This window comes from Trachurus japonicus, chromosome 12 (assembly GCF_045865225.1).
Source record: "Trachurus japonicus isolate A0001 chromosome 12, Traja_1.0".
In the NCBI taxonomy this organism is placed as follows: Eukaryota; Metazoa; Chordata; class Actinopteri; order Carangiformes; family Carangidae; genus Trachurus; species Trachurus japonicus.
Genome location: NC_140918.1, coordinates 6,184,205 through 6,205,185, shown reverse-complemented (window position 1 = coordinate 6,205,185; position 20,981 = coordinate 6,184,205). Strand labels below are relative to the sequence as shown.

General features: G+C 38.9%; 1 protein-coding gene across 4 annotated transcripts; it reads left to right on the top strand.

Moving 5' to 3' along the window:
* Positions 1-6,334: 6,334 nt before the first annotated feature.
* LOC146976973 (GRAM domain-containing protein 2B-like) lies at positions 6,335-20,309 on the top strand. Of its 4 annotated transcripts, none has more exons than XM_085792766.1 (15): positions 6,335-6,579; positions 8,035-8,160; positions 11,708-11,795; positions 11,910-11,979; positions 12,088-12,191; positions 13,149-13,244; positions 13,339-13,410; positions 14,318-14,398; positions 14,524-14,635; positions 15,870-15,986; positions 16,937-17,015; positions 17,136-17,240; positions 17,358-17,442; positions 17,861-17,924; positions 19,809-20,309. In XM_085792766.1, the coding sequence occupies exons 1-15, from the start codon at positions 6,482-6,484 to the stop codon at positions 19,835-19,837; spliced, it is 1,326 nt and encodes a 441-aa protein (XP_085648892.1). In that variant the 5' UTR covers positions 6,335-6,481; the 3' UTR covers positions 19,838-20,309. The 4 variants fall into 4 exon arrangements, with proteins under 4 accessions (XP_085648892.1, XP_085648891.1, XP_085648895.1 ...); XM_085792765.1 differs by having other exon boundaries at positions 8,032-8,160; XM_085792769.1 differs by lacking the exon at positions 17,861-17,924.
* The last annotated feature ends 672 nt before the right edge of the window (positions 20,310-20,981 follow it).

Genomic DNA, 20,981 nt, shown 5'->3' with positions numbered 1-20,981 from the left:
TTTTTTTGATTTATTCACAAATTCTAGGACAGTATCAGCTGTTCATTTTACCCAACCACAGACTTATCTATTTATAAACACACATTCATACATACATACACACACACAAACAACCTCAAATCAATAAATCAATAAATAAATAGATACTCGTTGTTCAACACACTGGTAAAAGAAAGTTAATTGTTTGAAACAGCAAACAGGACGTTGTTGTTGTGGCACCAAATGTCTCAGAAGTTTCAGAGGTCTCCTATCAATCTGTAAAACGAGAACTCCAGTCAGGAGGAGGAGGAGGAGGTGGAGGAGAAGGAGAAGGAGAAGGAGGAAGAAGAGAAGGAGGAGAAGAAGGAGAAGGAGGAAGAAGAGAAGGAGGAGGAGAAGGAGGGAGAAGAAGAAGGAGGAGGGGAAGAAGAGAAGGAGGAAGAAGAAGAGGAAGAACAAGAAGCAGAAAAAGAAGAGGAAGAAGAGGAGGAAGAAGAAGAGAAAAGGGAAGAAGGAGAAGAAAGGGAAAAGGGAGAAGAAAAGGAGGAGAAGGAAGAACAAAAAGAACAAGAACAACAAGTAGAAGAAGAAGAGGAAGAAGAGGAAAAGAAGAAGAAAGAAAAAAGAAGAAGAGGAAGAAGAAAAGGAAAAGGAAGAAGAACCACAAGTAGAAGAACAACAAGAGGAGGAAGAAGAAGACATCTTCCTCTGGTTTCCGTCTCATTGAGAATACCATAGCCTATATTTAATACATTTAATACATTTCACGCTGTAATTCTTCACCTGTGGGCGTCGTCAACACTGAGTCCTCAGAAAGTCCAGATGTTCCCTGAACGTCTCACGAGGCCCCGCGGCGCGAGGAGTCGTCTTTCACCGCGCGCCTCGGCTCCTGATTTAGAGGCTGCGAATGATGAAACGGTATTTCAGCGTCTCGCGGCCTCCCTGGCTTTCATCGCCGTGGAAACAGCTGCAGCCAGGTCTCCGAGGCCGACAAGACGACATTATGGGATGTGGTGTGGTGTGATGTCAGCGGACGGGAACGAGGACGGTGGAGCTCTGAGGTTTGGACCAGGTGGGAGGACGAGGAGGATGATGATGGCGTCTCCATGGAGATGACGCACAAAGGAAGAAGATGAGTCAAGAATAACGAAGGTGAAAGTTCATTCTTGACCTTGTAGAAGTCGTTCAGCTAAATCCTTTTAAACTCAACATTTACTTCCCAGACTGTCAGATTTGGTTTAAACTGATTAGATTCTGGTTCTCAGATGTCAAAGGTCAAAGGTCAAGGTCACTGTGACTGCACAAAACACGTCTTTTGTCCATATATCACAAATTCTTTTACTTCTCAGGACACTGTTTAACCATTAAAAGTCACTCAAAAGACATTTGATGTCGCTGATATTCACTGTGACGTCATAATGTTCTGAAAAAGAAACACTTGTTATACAACGCTTTAACTCAACATGAGAGCATTTCTAATTTTTCAATAAATTCACTTTGTCCTTAATATGAAAAATATAAACAGCCCAAAGTAACATCGTCATATTGTTTGTTTTACTCCAATAAATAGTTACAAACAAATAAAAAATCTAATTTACAAGATAAAATTTAAATTTATTGCTATTATTCATTTAAATGAGCTGAAGGACGGATGCGTTTCCTCTAGTGGATAAATTAATTTATCTGGGTATTTATCTAAAAAATCCACCAAGTAATCATTTCCAAGAGGCTCAAATGTTTATAAAACAAAAGGCTTTAAATCACTTGTGGAGTAATTGACTATGAAAAAATGTTATTGATTGATTCTCTGCCTTCATCAATAACTCAGCAGTAAAAATAAATATGTTTGTAATCAAGTGACTTAACATTTAACCTCCATCAGAAACTGAAATCTGTTTTGACATATTGCAGCATATTATTTTTAAAAAGTAACACAATAGTTACTTTTCCTGGCAATTAGTTACTTTTTTTTACTATGTGTAGCACTGTAGTAGGGGAAAGTAACTAGTAACTATAACTAATTACTTTTTAAAAGTAACGTGCCCAATACTGGAAGCCATTGGTGAAAAGGTTAAAAGTCCAAGTTCGATAACGATAGCGTTAGTGTTAGCATTAACAATAGCGATAGCGTTAGCATTAACGTTAATGTTAACAGTAACGTTAGCATTAACATTAACGATAGCGTTAGTGTTAGCGTTAGCATTAACGTTAACAATAACGATACTTAATTCGTGGGGGGAAATACAGGTGTTACAATAGTAGGCAATAAACAGATGATAAAAGCGGTAAACACATATAATCAAAAGAATAATTAAATAGTAGAATTAATAGTTATATAGGCTACAAATATTAAAAACACCACAGTTGTAAAAAGAAATGTTGATATGCTATGCTGTGCTAGTTGCTATGGCGACGTTATGGTGCTGGGGGGGGCAGGGAGGTAAAACCGGAGGTCTTTACTCGGGTCGTTACAGTTCATCCTGAAATAAAAACATCATGTGCAGAAAAACCTGCGAACGCAGCGTCTCAGAGATTATTATGGTGGAGGAGGAGGAGGAGGAGCCTGATGGAGCTCATGATGACTGACACAAACAGTGAAGGAGTCGGACAGATGAGAGCCACAGGCGTTAGGAGGAGGAGGAGGGGGAGGAGGAGGGGGGAGCAGGGTCAACACATCCAGCCTGAGCACCGAGTGTGGCCCCGGCAGCTGTATGCAGAGGGAGCCGCGGCCTCCTGCTCTGCATGTCAGGGGCCGTGATTAATGACCTGCAGGCCCTGCTCTTTAGCTCTTCACCCCCCACCACCTCCTCCTCCTCCTCCTCCTCCTCCTCCTCGGCTTCTGAGAATCCACCACAGCCACCACTCACAGAGATGGACAGAGTACTCAACCCCATTACTTGAGTAAGAGTACAAATAGGCCTACTACTGGTCAAAATTTACTCTGTTACAAATAAAAGTAGCTCAGTTGACATATTACTCGAGTAAGAGTAAAAAAGTACTTGCTTTAAAGGTACTTAAGTATCCAAAGTACATTCTTTTAAATTTACTTTAAGTAAAAGTAAGAGTAAATATCTCATTTTTCACATCAATGAATTACTATAATTTTTTTCTAAATTAATTTAAGGACCTTTTAACTCTTGTTTTTTGAGAATTAACTCTTTGAAACCACCTGCACTGATGTGCTGCTTTTAGGGGTTAGGGTTAGGGTTTAGCAGACCTGAAAGTAACGAGTACTTTTCAGCCTTCCCAGAAATTAACTCGAGTAAAAGTAAAAAATATTTGTCTTGGAAATGTATTCAAGTAAGAGTAATAAGTACCAAAGAAATCTAATACTCAAGTAAAGTACAAATCCTCTGAATATGTAGGCTACTCAAGTAAATTTACTCCATTACTGTCCACCACAGCCACCACTCATTTAGCTAATGGACAGACACACAAGAGTCAAGCCGTCCTCATTCTGCACATTTTGCTGCTGCAGGTAGTAGCTCCAGTGTGGAGGAGGAAGAGGAGTAGGAGGAAGGAGGAGGAAGGGGGGGTTGCAGGGCCGTGAGCCTGTGCAGTGTCGAGGCTCGGAGGCTGAGAGGTGCCCGTGCCTGAGCGCCGGTTCCCAGCTTGTCAGGCGGCTGTCGGGGAGTGATTTATGACCACGAGACTCCAACCTGTCTTCACTGCCAGTTCAGTATTGTTACAACTGACAGCTAATGAGGCCAGACATGCTTTCAAGCAGAGCACTTAACAGGACTTCAATCTTCCCCCGTCACAACCTCCATTTTTGCACTCTCTCTCTCTCTCTCTCTCACACACACACACACACACACACTCACACACACACACACACACACACACACACACACACACACACACACACACACACACACACACACACACACACTCTCTGTCTCTATGCCTGCCTTGTTCCACGTCTCCCCGTGCTCCAGTATCTTGACAGCCTCTGAAAAGCCTTCTCGCCACAGAAGGAGATGTTTCTCAGCAGGAGGAAAAACTCCCACAATGCATCACATACAGTGTGAACATATGACCGGCTCTAAACTCTCACTTGGATTTAAAAGGAGGAAAAGAAAAACATAAAAAACATTTATATTTGGTTTATTGCTGAGAGTTAGAGGAGAGGATTGACACCACACTCTCTAAATGTCTGTATGTTGAATATGAAGCTCCAGCCAGATGGGGATTAGCTTATTTTAGCATAAAGACTGGAAACAAAGGGAAACAGCTAGCCTAGCCCTCAGTAGCTTGTCCAGTATTTTGAATTACAGTAGGCTAATGCTCCTTTATACTTTTCATCATCATATCTGTGTTTTTTGTACAGATAAACATCAGCCAATTCTTATTTATTCAAAATTAATTTCCAGTTCAGTTTACATATTATTTCTCTGTGATCATCAGTCATTTTGTAAAAGTTACAGTAGCACAACATTGGCATTTTAATTCAAAGGATAGTAGAAGTTAATAGTAGAATTTGTTCACCATGAAGATTTATTGCTATTTATGAAAGAAATAGACTTAGATACTTTATTGATCCCAAAGGAAATTGAAGTATCTAGTGCACATACATTACATAATATAATATAATATAATTATAGGCTAATATAATATAATATAATTATAGGCTAATATAATATAATATAATATAATATAATATTAGGGCATGGTAGAGCAAAAATAAAGCAGAGATAAGAAAAGTAAGAACAAAATACTGTATATAGTCAGTTCCTTGAATTGATCCTTGTGTTAAATTGCTGCCGAATTTCAATTTTCATAAAAGAAAAGTACAAAAAAACAAATATATTATTATATATATTCAGAATTTATCGTCATAAATTACTTTCACTGTCTATAATTAACACTAAATCATCTTGTAGCTCTCTTCAGGAATGGAAACAGCAACAACATGGAATAGACTGTTTATGACTTTAACTGTAGTTGTTATTGTAGATGTGTAGAGCAGTGAATGCAGGCGACGTCCTCGTCTCCTCCTCAGTAGTTTAAAGTGACTGAATCCTTGAATCCTTTAACCTCCTGTTCCTGTCACACATGATTAATGACCTATAAGGTTAACTAGCTGTTAGCTGTTAGCTCTCTGTGCTGCTGCTGCTGCTGCTGCTGCTGCTTCACCTTTGTCTCCTGGATGTTTAATGAACTCTTGACAAGTCTGGTGCAAAAAACAAACCAAACTCTGAGCTGATGCTTTTGTAAAATGCTGCACCAGCGCCTCCTGGTGGTCAGACTGTGTCGATGCATCGTAATGTGATGGTGTTACAGTAAAGTGTTTTTTTAGGCAGTAAACTTTTATATTTGTTCATTTATGGTGCAGAAATCTGACCTCAAAACAATATGTACAAAATATGCAGATGTTGTAATTGTTTAAACGTTATATCAAATTCTTATGATGAAGTTTCCAGAGTTGATGGATTTTGAAGATGTTGCTGCATCATTAATATTAATTCAATGATAAAATGTGTCAACAATAATACAACTTTTATTTGTGGGACTTAGAACTTGGTTCAAGAAATAAATTTACAGGCACAGTTTCACAGGTTAAAGTCCTGTATTAGTTGTTTTGCAGAAAAATATCCACTTATTATTATTATACTGGCACAACTAATGCATAAATAGCATTGTAATGTTATAGCTTTATATATATTTAAGTAATTTAACCCAGATCTTAAGATAAATTTGTATTTATTTGGACTTTTTGTTGAATGATAAATGTATGAATGTGTTCATGAAGCAAAAAACTTTGGGTTCAATCTTTAAAAAGGCATTTTATTTTTGAAATCTCATCATATTACTTAGGCTACATAAACTCTGAATCTGAACCAGTTCCTGTTTCTGTTGAATGAAGACAGCAGAGTAAAAACTAAAATGTTAACACTTCTACTACAGTATCTGCATGTGTTGAAACTCACCTGTAAAGTTGTGACATGACATCATCTGGACTGTGCCGCCCCCTGCTGGACAAACCTGGCCAACACAGTCTGTGTGGTGGAAAAAGTTGTGAATCTAAAAACAAACAAGTTCAAACAAACCACAGTGACTCAGTTTACTGAAGTGAAACGGAAAGTTTTTTTGTTTTTGTTTTTTATTTACGCACGTTACGCAAAGATTTTACGCACAATCCAAAGTTGCGCATGGTTTATTCTTATAACTTTGTCTTTTGGGAGGTGAGTCCATCTTTTTTCTTTTTTTTCTTTAAACTTTTCAGTGTTTTATATCAGAGAGTGAACTGTATGAGGACGGTTTAAAAAGTTTCCAGCGGGATCCAGCCTGTTGTTCCTGCTGCCGCTCCCCGCTCCTCCTCCCCCTCCCCCCGGGGCTCCTCCTCTGTCTCGTTCTTCCATCGAGCGTCGATCTTCCCAAACTTTCTGTTCCCAGGCTTCCTGAAGCTCCGACCGACCGCCGACGCCGTATGCGGGCGGCCATGCAGGCCAGGCCAGGCGGCGTCCGGTGGACATGAGCGGTGCGGACATTAACAACCACGATGGTGCTGATGACCGAGCCGGCGGACTCCCCTCTGGCCCCGCCGCCGGAGCAGCAGCAGCCGTGCAGCCACCGGGACTCCCGCGGGACCCGCTCGACGTGAGTGTGGAGGAGGAGATGGAGGAGAGGAAAAGGCCGAGTCCGCTGCTCCGGCCGCAGAGGAGGAGGAGGAGGAGGCTCAGTCAGGCCTAATGCATTGTGGTTATTTTGCATGCACATCCTGCCTCAAACAATGAATTTGAATTAAAGGGCAGAGTTGTTTTTGCTTTAGCCGCGGAGCAGAAAGTTTGGTAACACTTTACTTGAATAGGTATTCATAAGATTGACATAGGCCTAACACTGTCATAAACATCAATGAATACTTATGACAGCTGTCGTTAAGTGTCATTCGGTAAGTTAGGCTATGTCACTTTTAATGCAAAGTTGACATTGTTTGAGATGTTTTTGTTCTGACAACTTGACATAAAGACAATTTAAACTGTCATAGCAGACCTAATTGCCAAACTTAAAAAAATTATGTCAAGTTCTCATAATAAAAACATCTCAAATAATGTCAACTTTGCATCAAAAGTGACATAACTTACCGAATGACACTTAACGACAGCTGTCATAAGTATTCATTGATGTTTATGACAGTGTTATGTCAATCTTATGAATACCTATTCAAGTAAAGTGTTACCGAAAGTTTTCTCCAACAAGCATCAGTAGCATAAGTAGATAGGTCGACATGTTACTCGAGTAAGAATTTAAAAAGTACTTGCTTTTAAAGGTACTTGAAGCAGAAGTAAGCGGAATGTTTGTGTTAATATAAGTCTTCAATAGTTATATCTTCCGACAGCAATCACTTATATAGAGTGTTTGGTCTGAAACACGGGTCTGTCAGTCACTCTGCTCTGCTGTAAGCCGAGGAGAAAACTTTCCTTGTATCCTACAACCTTTATCCAATGAGGAGAGAGAACGTCATAAAGGGGCGGTCCTCTCTGTGTGTGCAGCCGAGGGATGCGCGTGAATCGTGGATGTATTATATTAACGGCGTGAATGTGGCGATGTAGGGACGAGGGCGGGGACTGCTAACTCCATCGGCTGACAGGAAGTTAGCCAAAACGACCGGATCGCAAGTATCCAAAAGTACATGCTTTTAAATTTACTTTAAGTAAAAGTAAGAGTAAGAGTAAATGTCTTATTCTTCACATCAATGAATTACTATATTTTTTTCTAAATTAATTTAAGGACCTTTTAACTCTTGTTTCTGAGAATGAACTCTTTGAAACCAGCTGCACTGATGTGCTGCTTTTAGGGGTTAGGGTTTCCTTCTTTGACAAACACAGCTTGTGTTCAATAGTATAAAGAGCAGACCTGAAAGTAACGAGTACTTTTCAGCCTTCCTAGAAACTAACTCGAGTAAAAGTAAAAATATTTGTCTTGGAAATGTATTCAGTGTGTTTTGGGTTTGTTTTCTTTTCTTTTCTTTTTCCTGATGGAGCTCAGTCAGTCCGGTCAGAGTCCTACTAGAGTCTGTGTGACCGATCTCCCGTGTGTCTATATGTCCAGCAGGTCTGAGGTGGAGAATGAGGCCGATCGGAGGCAGAGGCGGCGCGGCCGGTCGCCTGCAGACCTCCACCTGTGTCTGGACCCGGAGTCAGACCCCCCACAGAGCCGCAAGAAACCCGGCAGCAAGAGGTGAGGAGACTGGAGGAGGAGGAGGAGGCTGCTCACACCAGTGGTGGACAGTAATGGAGTAAATGTACTTGAGTACTTACTTAAGTATATATCCAGAGGATTTGTACTTTACTTGAGTATTAAATTTCTTTGGTACTTATTACTCTTACTTGAATACATTTCCAAGACAAATATTTTTACTTTTACTCGAGTTAATTTCTAGGAAGGCTGAAAAGTACTCGTTACTTTCAGGTCTGCTCTTTTATTTATTTATTTATTTTCTAAAATCCTACTGAACACAAGCTGTGTTTGTCAAAGAAGGAAACCCTAACCCCTAAAAGCAGTACATCAGTGCAGCTGGTTTCAAAGAGTTAATTCTCAGAAACAAGAGTTAGAAGGTTCTTAAATTCATTTAGAAAAAAAATTATAGTAATTCATTGATGTGAAAAATAATAAATTTACTCTTACTCTTACTTTTACTTAAAGTAAATTTAAAAGCATGTACTTTAAGTACCTTTAAAAGCAAGTACTTTTTTACTCTTACTCGAGTAATATGTCAACTGAGCTACTTTTACTTGTAACGGAGTAAATTTTGACCAGTAGTATTTGTACTCTTACTCAAGTACTGGGGTCAAGTACTCTGTCCATCTCTGGCTCACACTGACCTGAGACCAGCTGCTGCTTCACTTCAGAGCGACTGTAAACTATTTATTATCAAGAAGAAGCAACATTTACACCAACATGACAGGTTTTATAGCTGTATTTATATCTGCTGTTCACTGATAACCTTCTTATGTCACACATTTATTATGAAGAGTTTATAAAATAAGTGTTTCCCGCTTCTCCTGTCAGATGATTTCCTGTTTTTATAAATTGTAAATGATATCTGTTTGGATGATCAGATCAGCAGGTTTCTGTTTAAAGGAAATAATTGATAGTTCCACCAAATATTTATAAAGCGCTAGTCCACTATGACAAACTGGATTTACTGAATCTAAACTCTGAGTCTGTGGTTTGTTATGACACGTGGAAACAGCAGAACGTGTGATTTCTACTCATTTCTGTGGTCGATTAAAAGATAAAACACGGGGTCACGAGGATGAAGTCTCTGCCGGTCAAATATTTACTTCAAGTATCATCATGACATCATGTTTCATGACTGTAAACATCTGTAACTGGATCAAAAAACAGATAAATAAAAGGGTTTAATTACTTGTTTTGATCTGGGAGAAAAGTTCATGTTGAACTTAGAGAATAATATAATATATTCTAACATGCAGTAACTTAACATAATGTAACAACTTAACAACAACTTAAATAACTATTCAAACAAAATACTTTACTTTACGACGTTAAAGCAGAAGTAAGTGGTCCGGTCGTTTTCGCTAATGCTGCGTTCCAGGCAGGCTTTTGAAATCGTAAATTACAGCTTCAAGTCACAACTTACGACTTTGTAGCGTTCCAGGCAACCCACTCGTGTTTTTCCGACCTGTTTTACCGGTGAAAGTCACTATAACGGCCACTCGTAACTTCCGACCGGTGAACTCGTACCAGATCGAACTGGTACGACTTCACGGTCGGACAAATACGAGTTTCCTTGAACGCACCATAACAGTCCTCGTCGCTACGTCACCACATTCACGGCGTCCCTTGGCTGCACACACAGCCCTGCATGCCGTTCTCTCTCCTCATTGGATAAAAACTGTAGGATACGATAAATGTTTTCTCCTCGGCTCAGAGCAGAGCAGAGGGACTGACAGACCCGTGTTTCAGACCAAACACTCTATGTAAGTGATTGCTGTCGGAAGATATAACTATTTAAGACTTATATTAACACAAATATATCACTTACTTCTGCTTTAAGCTCAAATTTACTTTACACGAATAACGGAACGGGGAACGCAACTTACTTAAATAACTTCACTAAACTTTACTTTACTTTGCAATACTTTTTAGAGAAACTTTTTTTAGTTTTGTTTACTAACGTTAAGGTCATCTTTACTCAAATGACAACACAACTTAAATAACTTTACTTTACTTTACTTTACTTTACTTTACGGTATGATTAATAGGTTTCATTTACTGATGTTCAGCTCATATTTACTTTACTCGAATAACATACTGACTCAACTTACTTAAATAACTTTGCTTTACTTTGTGGTACTTTAGGTTTTGTTTACTGACGTTAAGCTCAACTTTACTTTATTTGAAAAACAAAACACAACTTACTTAAATTACTTCACGTAATTGAACTTTACTTTATTTTATTTTTTAGGTGTCAGAGCCTGGCTCAAAGGTTGTGGCAAGGAAACTAAATTAACATTTATTTTCAAATTGCACATAAAACAAAGAACATGTGGGGATCTGTAACTCTGTAAATCAGCCGTGTGGCCATGTATGGATGAGGAAGTCTAGCAGGAAGTAAAAGAGAAACTTAACTGCCACTGCAGGTACTTACTGTATAGGTCCAGGCCCAGGTGTAGCTCAATGCTCTAATAACCCTCCATACCTGTAGATAGAGAGAAATACTCTCTATCTCTGACCTAATGATACTAGCTACTGCAACTCCTTGTCAACCCATTCACTTACTTTACTTTACTTAATTAGTTAAATCCAACTTAACTTTACTTGAATAACTCTACTTCACTTTACTTTCTGATGATAAACCCAACTTGAATAACATTACTTTATGGCACCTTGTGGTTTACTTTGGTGAAGTTAAACCCAACTTTACTTTACTTGAATAACATAACTCAACTTTACTTTACTTTACTTTACTTTACAGCATCTTACGGTTTTATTTTACTAAAGTTATACCCAACTTTACTTGAATAACATAACTCAACTTTACTTTACTTTACAGCGTCCTGCGGTTTTATTTGACTTAAGTTAAACCCAACTTTACTTTTGCTTTGCTGAATAACATAACTCTACTTTACTTTACAGTGTCTTGCAGTTTTATTTTACTTAAGTTAAACCCAACTTTACTTTATTTGAATGACATAACTCAACTTCACGTAAATAACTTCGCAAAACTTTATTTGCGCTACTTTATTTACTTTACTTTAACTCAACCTAGTTTAACTCAGCTCAACTTCACTCTATTTTTCTTGAATAATTAAACGTTAATAACTTAACTCAACTCTACTTGATTTACTTTACTTCAATAACTTGACTGAACTCCACTTTACGTTATCTAAATAATTTAACTTTACTTACTTTACTGTACTTTAGTAATTTAATTGCATACAAAAAATTACAGTGTGACTAAACAGCTGGCAGCTTTTTGTTTATGTTGTAGGTTTATATTTTGAATTATTGAGCGGGTCGGGTCTGAACGGTGCAGCTCTATGAGTCGTCCTTGCTGCTGTTGACAGATCTCTTGTTGCTGTGTGAAGCAGCAGCTCTTACACAAGCACAGCAGGCGACACAGTTGCAGAGCCGCAGAGCGTGACAGACGTATCCTGGTCCACAGAGTCACACCTGCAGCTGCCTCGCCTCACCTGTCCTGTCCTCAGGTGTTACCATGCTACTTCACCATAAACACTGACCTTTCTCTCCGCTTCAGGCTGAAACCTGTGGAGCAGCTTTCACCAATGCTGACTCCAAGCGACTTTGAAACCAAGTTAGAGAGGAAGAAGTCGCAGTCCGGTCAGGTAACGACGCTCTCTCTCTCTCTGATCTAATCAAACAGTTTTCACTTCAGTTGTTGTTTTTTTGGTCTTTGAACTTTTATTTATTAGATAAATGTGTGTCTTTTTTATTTTCAGTTATCGAAGACGAACGCTCAGTATCACAAGTTATTCAAAGAAGTCTGCAAAGATGAATCCCTCAAACAAAGTGAGTGGCAGATCAAGTTTTTATGAGAGTGTGAAACGAAAGAGAAAGTTTATTATGTTGATATTAATGTGTGTGTGTGTGTGTGTGTGTGTGTGTGTGTGTGTTTAGGTTACACCTGTGCTGTGCAGAGGGACATGTTGTATCAGGGTAAAATGTTCGTCTCTGACAACTGGATCTGTTTCCACTCCAAAGTCTTCGGCAAAGACACAAAGGTCTGTACAGCGACTATCCTGCCCTGTAGTCAATCTGCATGGGAGTGAGAGACTGTTTTTGTCCATGCACTGGTCCATGTTCGGGTGACGTTCCCATTTAATAAACAAAAAAGGATTACAACAAAAACCATGACTTAAAGGGATAGTTCACCCAAAATTCAAATTTCAGCACTGCATGTCCATATGACGGTTGCGAACGGAGCTCACTTTTCTTTGTCCATAAAGACACACCAAAAAACATCCAGATACCTCCATAGTGCTCGTCTGTAATGTCCCTCTTGTATTGAAGCTCAGACATGAGAAATTGTTCCAAAAAAAATTCAATAAGTCTATATTTTAAGCTTGTTTGTAGCGGAAGCTCCCAGTGTTGCTCTGCCAGAATCTTGCGAAATTTCTCATGTTGGGGCTTCAATACAAGAGGGGCATTACAGACGAGCACTATGGAGGTATTTGGATGTTTTTTGGTGTGTCTTTTTGGACGAAGAAAAGTGAGCTCCGTTCACAACCGTCATATGGACATGCAGTGCTGCACGGAGCCCCGCTGTAACTCAGAGAAGCCACGGAGGACTCTGAAACTTCTCCCAGCCCTTAGTCGACATGCGGGTGAGTAGATAATGAGAAATTAAATTTGAATTTTGGGTGAACTATCCCTTTAATGCAAAAAGAATTAATAAAGTGATGCTCCGGGAAAACAAAGGAGTGAGGAGAGGTGAGCCTGGCGAGCGAGCGGGAAAAAACGCAGGATCTTCCACCCCATGCGTCACCTGATTACCTGCACTCGTGATAATAAAGAAAACTTTATACTGCCACAAGTGGAGACCGAGACAGACAAATAAACAGATTAGGCTCCTATAGTCTGATCGTGTTGGTTTTTATTTAACCTCATGTTTTTTTTTATTGTTGAAATCTTCAGTGAGGATTAAAATAAATAATAATAATATTTTTCCTCCTGTGCAGATTGCAATCCCAGTGATGTCCGTGACATTTATCAAGAAAACTAAAACTGCTCTGTTGGTGCCAAACGCTCTGGTGATTGAAACTACAGGCGAGCAGGTGAGAGGATCGCTGACACAAACTAACTAACAAACAAACTGTTATTCCTAAGTTTATAAAAACAGAAAAATAACTGTTAGCTGCTGTTTTCCAGCATGTCTTCGTCTCCTTCCTGTCTCGAAACACCACCTACAAACTGCTGCGGTCCATCTGCATCCACCTGGAGGTAACACTTACACACTTATTATTATCATTTATAGCACAAATATTAAACATTATAAGCTGTGGGGATTTCCCTCTATTGTCACATTTAATTCTCTGTCTTTGTATTTGAGCCCATTGGTTAGAAAAATAACTTTACACTTTAAACCAAATGATAATAAACTGTTTAATCATCATCAATTTAATCTAAATTAGAATACAGCTGTAAAAACATCTGTAACACAATAGTTTATTAATGTCAAGATGATCAACTCACATCTGTTAAAAATCATATCGATGTCAAATTAACTCGTGTTTAGGCTGAAATACTTCATGTAAGTGATTGCTGACGGAAAATAGGACTATTTAGGACTTATATTAACAAAAACATTCCACTGATATCTGCTTTAAGTTTATTGAACATAATATTATAATATAGCCTGAACCACCATCCAAAGCAACAAACATCATATTATTAGTCATTTTTGACTAATTATATGAAATACTACTAATAATAAATATTAATGAATAAATAATGAGTCCACTGATAATATAGATAGCTAACTAACCAATTTTAAATCTCTATTAAAAACCTCACTGTTTTAAAAAATCAAAAGTTACAGAATTTTTCTATTTGTTTGGATTTGTTGTTGCTCTCGTTGTGACTTTATAGTTTTTTATCTACTGTGCAAATACAGTGTCAGGAAAGGCACTATGTAAATAAAGTTTATTACTATTAACATTATTAGGTTTCAACTCCTCTCAGATCTTGTCCTCTCTCCTTCTGTCTCTGTGACATTAAAGACAAAATATCTCATCTATAAACACATTAATATCACATAATGTCACCCTGTGTCATGAAGCTTTTCTGCCTAAACATTGATATTTTCTGTCTCTTCCTGATGTTCGTGTGTGAAACGTTGTTGTTGCAGGTGGATAAAACCTGCAGCAGCACCGTCACCTCCTCCTGTGAGAGCAGCTTCAGAGTCGCCGGCCCCACGTCGCTGCCTCTGGTCAGTGTCTCCTCAGGCTGCGGGAACTTTATAAACACTTTATAGAGACAAGTCCAGTTCCTGTCATGTGATCCTCTGTGTGTGTGTGTGTGTGTGTGTGTGTGTGTGTGTGTGTTATTGTGCAGGACTTCTCTGCAGACTTCTCCGACCTGGATGGCGTGGTGCAGCAGCGGCGTCAGGAGATGATGGAGAGCAGCAGCTCCGGCTCTCAAACTCCAGACTACGACAAACTGACCGGTGTGTGTCTGTGTGTCTGTGTGTCTGTGTGTGTGTGTGTCTGTGTGTGTGTGTGTGTGTGTGTGTGTGTGTTGTCCTTCGTCCTCATTCCTCTGTCGAGTTGCAGTTTTATCTCATTCACTTTGGCTCAGAAGAACATGAAGCTCAAATCTCTGAAAAGTCAGTTTGTGGTTCACAACAGGTCATAATTTCTTTACAAATCTGCTCAAAAAAAAGGGATAGTTCAACATTTTGGCCATTCGTCTCGTAACGTCCCGTTATTATCTCATAGCGTGGTGAATATGCAGGTCACAACTTGTCCACCAGAGCGTTTTGGAGTTGTTGGATTGTGTATTTGAGGAGTTTGATGAGGGAAACCAAGAAATCCCATGAGCCTCCGTAGCGTAGCTCTGAGCAGCTCGCGGCTCTGCTCCAAAATGTGGAACTATCCCTTTAAAAAAACAGCAGATTAATAACAAAACAATAAAACAATAAATAAAGAGACAAAGTGCAGTGAGAATAAAACTGATCAGTGACAACTTTTTACAGCTTGTAATCTTCCTGTAAAATGATCCACCCACTGTCAGACATATAAATAACTATGACATTGATGAGATATAAGTAGATGTACTGTACATGTTGTCATTCAGTGTTATGCAGCTGACTGTGAAAAGGTACAAAGGTTTTTGTTTTGTCACAAGTTGTTTTTTGTTTTTATGGGATGTTTCTTTTGTTTTTTATTTATTTTTTACAAAAATGTTATGGAGTGTCAGTCACACTCATGATGTCATTTGCGACCATCATGGTGAAACAGCATCTTGACATTTTGAGGAAGTAACTTTTTATTTTGACGGCACAAAAACTGACACAAAAACTGAGTTTTGAAACAAAGTTGAAATCTTTTGGTCGTTTTCTGACCTTTCACAAACACACAGTGAAGTTTTTAATGAACCATGAAACTGTTGTGACAGTTTGAGTGAAAATTAAGAATGAGCCCAAAACGCCTGAACTCTTGTGTGAAGCTGCTGCTGTTCACACTTTGTCTTCACTCCGGGTGTCCGGTGTCTCACTCACTGTTTAGTTTTCAGATCTGTGGAACGAAGCCGAGTGAAATCTGAGACGTCGTCAGGAAAACGCAGCTCAACTGTTGAATAAAGGAAGAACTCGTCCTCCTCCACACACTGTCCATTACACACTGACCAGTATGTGTGTGTGTGTGTGTGTGTGTGTGTGTGTGTGTGTTTTACCTGAGCAGACTTCCCCGGCCTGCCTGACACCTTCCTGGGCGCCGTGAAGGGCGGAGAGGTGTCGGTCCACGCTGACATCCACCTCCAGAGTCCGGCCCAGAAACACAGAACCGCCCTCAACAACGGTACCAGAGCTGAGCGCATCGTAAATACATAAATACAATGAACCCTGTTGGGTTTAAAGGAAACAACTTGTTTCTTCTCTTCTAATTTATCTTATTCTGGACTTCTCATCCATTCACTGCTGCCATTTTTGTTGTTTATATGTTGTATATTCATTTAGTTTTAAGTATTTTATATCTGCTTTGCTACTGCAACATTACAAATTTCTTATTTATATCTTATCTTATAGTCTTTTATCTTGTCTCATCTTGTCTTATTTCACATTTATCTCATTGTATTTCATCTGATCTTAGTATCTCATCTTGTCTCATCTTATTGTATCTTATATATCTTATCTTATCTGGTTTTGTCTCATATTATCTTGAATATTTGATCTTATCTGGTTTTGTCTTATCTTGTATTGTCTTGTCTCGTTTTATCTTATCCTGTATTGTCTCATTATCTTGTCTTATCATGTCTCATCTTGTCTGCTCTTATCCTCTCTTGTCTTGTCTTGTCTTGTCTCATCTACTTTAATCTTGTCTTATTTCACATCTATACATCTTATCTTGTTCTATTTCATCTGATCTTAGTGTCTCATCTTGTCTAATCGATTATGTCTCGTCTTATTTAATCTCATCTTGTTGTATCTTATATATCTTATCTGGTCTTGTCTCATAGTAACTTGTATCATCTGTTCTCATCCTGTCTTGTCTCAACTTGTCTCATCTCATTTTATTTCATCTTATCTGGTTTTGTTTCATATTATCTTGCATCATCTGATCTTATCTGGTTTTGTCTTATCCTGTATTGTCTCATTATCTTGTCTTATCATGTCTCATCTTGTCTTGTCATATCTCATCTTCTCTGCTCTTATCCTGTCTTGTCTTGTCTTGTCTTGTCTCATCTACTTTACTCTTGTCTTGTCTCGTCTTGTCTTACACTCCTCTTTCTGTCTCTGCTTTGTTTACAGGTTCGGTCAAACCGTCCCGTGGAGACAAATCCTCCAACTCGGTGTCTCTTCACGCCGTCCTCCTCATCTACTTGGTGTTGTGAGTGGAAACCTGAGAACCTGAGATCAGTGTGGATTTCCATTTTCTGGGCGTGTCAGTGATTTGTTGTTGCTGTGTGTTAATGTGTGTGTGTGTGTTTGTGTGTGTGTGTCTGCTCAGAGTCGGCGTCCTGGTCCTGTCCTCCTGCTACATGGCCTTTAAGATCGTGGCTCTGGAGCATCGTCTGAACTCCCTGGTGTCGGTGGGGGAGCACATTCGCACCGAGTAAGAGCCAGAAGCTGCACCCTGCACGCTGCTGTTTTCCATTTTCCTGCGGTCCGTGAACATCACATACTGTACACATGATTTGGTTACAGTGTACCGTGTCAATCTTGTCTGCAGGAACGCCGTGAGCCGCAGATCTCAGGACGAGCTGAACGCAGAGATCTACGGAGAACTGTCCACCAACCTGTTCAAGCTAGAAAAGGTTTGTTTTGCACATTTCATATGATTCATAAAACGCCTTTTATATCTTCTGTTTACCTGTACGTCACAACAGAGTGATAAGAGGAGATCACAACATCCAAAGACAATTTGATTTCTGACCCTTAAACACAAATTAGAGCAGAAACCCACATCGGAAGGATAAGCAGCTTTTGGACTTACTTTATTGTTCCATACAGGGAAATCTGACTTGGGCCTCAGAATAGACACAGACAGTTAAATACAGCAGCAAGAAACAACAATAGGCGTACCCCAGTGCATTACAACTTCAAGTAATGGGATAAAGTGATACAGATGTTTTAATGCATGAACACTTTATTCATTCATACATTCTCTCATACATTGGATGACATGAATTGTAGTGAAAATAAATGATTCATCTCTTTGCTGGGGACGTCTAGGAGCCCTCTGTGCCTGGACCTCACTTTGAGACCCACTGCTCTAGAGGACCTCATGCAGGAGGAGGTGACTGACGAACTGATCATAAGTGAACAGTGAAAAAGTTTGAGTCAAACTCACAATATGGAGTCAGAGAAAGTTAGATAAGATAGGATAAGATGAGATCTATACTGTTCTGGAGGTGGTGGAGCAGGTCTGTTCCAGGTTTCACTTTGTTATAGGTCAGATACTCTACACACCAATACAGTACAGTATAGTATAGTACAGTATAGATATTGTCACTCTGAGGTAGTGCCATGAGGCATGTTTAGGTGTCAAATTTAGAAACATTTCCTACCTTGGAGCCAGGCTTCCTGCTGCAGCAGTGGGACTTTCCAGTGTAACACAATAATAACAGCTTTGATAATGATAACAACTATATTTGCATAACACACTGTATAACACACAACAAAGTTACAAAGTTTTTACAAAAAAACCTGAAATGTCATACATAAATGTAGTTGTTGTTTACATATACTTCCGGGTAGAAAACCAGCATGAGAACAATAGTGACGGACGAGAGTTTTGCTTTATATATCTAATTTTTCACGTCACTATATCGCCGTTTAGACTAATCTGATGTTTGTAAAGTCTATAAAACCAATGATTGGACAAACAAGTGTGCATGTTTTTTGTAAGTAGTCATGGTTATCGTAAATTGTCAGGGCTAACCGTTACCTGTTTAACTTAAATAACTCAGTAACTCAATAAACGGTCCATGAAAAAATATTTATCAAGCATATCTTAGTTACAACATGATTGAACTAACTGGAGTAGTTTCATGTCGTGTCCAACAACGGGAGGGTTTTAACAGTTGACGTCCTGATGTTAGCTTAGCTACTGCCGTTAGCTTTGTGACCGCCGTTAGCTTGAAGGGGTTACCACAACGATAGCTAGACAGACACCCAGGCAGAAGCAGGCAAAAAAGGCGGGAAAAAGATTTTCTGCCTCAGTGCTGGTCTCACATTTGGGCATATTCTAACAAAACGGTAGCTCCTATCAGAATAAGAAGCCTATCGTGAGCGACCAGAGGACTTCCTGAACACGTTGATATGTCTTTGGTGTTTCTAGAGTAAATATTTTGAAAGCTTTTGTGAACTAAAAAAAGAGTCACTCAGGAAATCAGCTCTAAATTTTGTATTGGAGTCAAGGGGCAGCAGGAAGGAATCTGGCCACACTCGAAGGCTCATAATTCAAATTCTATATCTCTCTGCTTTTTTGAGCACATTGTGAGAGAGAGGACAAGTTTATCTACAACTGTGGAAAAAAAACATGTGTGTAGAGTGAAATATGTGACTGGGAGCAGCGTGGAAAGAGAAAGATTTCAGACGATTTCAGGCAACTTCTCCCACTCTAGCTGATGATGTCACCCACTCTAGCCCTGAACATTCTGTGCAATACACACCCATTAAAATCTCAAAATTTCTCCAAAAATGATCATGGTCATCTAACAGTGATTGATAAAAAACTACAAAACCGAAATGGGGAAAACCACATCAATAGACGGGACCTTTGTCTACATTTTAAAGTTTAAATGAAGTCTCTAGGTGAAAGTATGCCAGAGCGGTAGATGTTTGAAAAAGTAATAATTTTCTCCACAGATGTTAAATGTGGTTTTAATCATAATGTTTTCACATTACATGTTCTACTGTTTAGATCTTCCTGTCTGATTTCAAAATAAAAGCTGGATCAGTGGTGTTTTGGTTTATAGCCAAGAGGTACAGTAGACAAAGAGCAGGATCTGGTGTCTGTATTGTCTTAAAATTTAAAAAGTATTCACACAGTATTTCTGCAGAGAAAATTATCGGAATCATTATAAGATAAAAAACAAGTTAACAACCATCTCCACAGAAGTTGAATGTGGTTTTAATGTTCATGTTTTCAGACGTGTGTCCCTTTCTGTCATCCTAGATTCAGAGAAACCTCCGGAAGCTGCTTGAAGAGACTTAAAGGAAGCGTCGGCCCCCTCTGCACTGAGGCTTCATCTTTAATATTTCATGGTAGTTGATCAGCAGCGATCATGTTTGATCAGCTGTGATTGATCGGTTTCTGCAGCCGGCGTGAACTTTAACTGAAATTGTGCAATAAGAGCTTCTCACCCCCTTTTTTTCCACTCAGGACTGTTTTATCGCTCTTTGTAGACAGGACGTAGAACTGGAGGGTAAACAGAAGCAGTGTGTTAGTGTTAGTGAAGCGTGTGTCGTATTTATCTGAGAGCTTTTATTTTACATTTCAGGATGGTGGGATTTTTATTTTCTGTGAAGGTCCAAAGGTCAATGTTTCCCAAACATTTCAGAAAAGGTCAATGTGTGCAGTTTTAATGTTAAATTGCCAAATAATGATATTTATGTCATGTTTCTTAGTCACTCAGCAGGATGTTGGATGTTTGTATCTTTTAATTTCATTTAAGTTTGATTGATGTTAAAAAATCGTACAAATGAGAGAAAATCTGATCAGTTTTATCTGTGTCTTATTGTAAATACGGACTTTTTACTAAAACTGTTAATGTCGCCAAAATCTATTGATCACAGTCTGATTGGTTCATGTAACTGAAGAGATTTTCAGCTAACTGAAGATTTTGTCCAGTTTTACATTTCAGCTGTATGTTTGTGTTTCTAGTTGTGAGACAACTGATGCTTTTCTACTTCGCTTTATTAAATAAAAGGCTGAGATGCTTCAAGAGTGTTTTTCATTTGTTGGCAGCAACTCAAACTCCAGGTGCAGACAGATGTTTGCATTATAGTTTATATATGTTTGTTTGTTTCTTCTCTTTAATTTCTCAAAAAACAGATGAACTAATTTATTATTTCAGATCTTTATGTTGCAGAATTTAATGTTTTTCCACCTTTCCTCTCACAGGAATCATCTGAGGCTTTTTATAATGATTCATCAGTCTCAGGAAGAGACATTTAACTTTATACTCAAAAACAAATCACCGTGGAAACGATCTGATAAAAACCTGCGTTCGTGGCCATCACCTTTCTACAGGAGGTTAGTGTGTGTTAGTCTGAGTATAAAGACGTAGCAGCACCGTGTGATTTCTTATTGTCACGTCTTCAAGGACGTCAGGTGGCGTCTCTACAT

Bases quoted from the DNA above. Each gene is read 5' to 3' on its own strand.
- LOC146976973 (XM_085792765.1), top strand. From the start codon at position 6,482: ATGGTGCTGATGACCGAGCCGGCGGACTCCCCTCTGGCCCCGCCGCCG. The intron at 6,580-8,031 runs GTGAGTGTGGAG...CTATATGTCCAG, and splicing joins TCCCGCGGGACCCGCTCGAC to CAGGTCTGAGGTGGAGAATG. The intron at 14,636-15,869 runs GTGTGTGTCTGT...TTACCTGAGCAG, and splicing joins AGACTACGACAAACTGACCG to ACTTCCCCGGCCTGCCTGAC.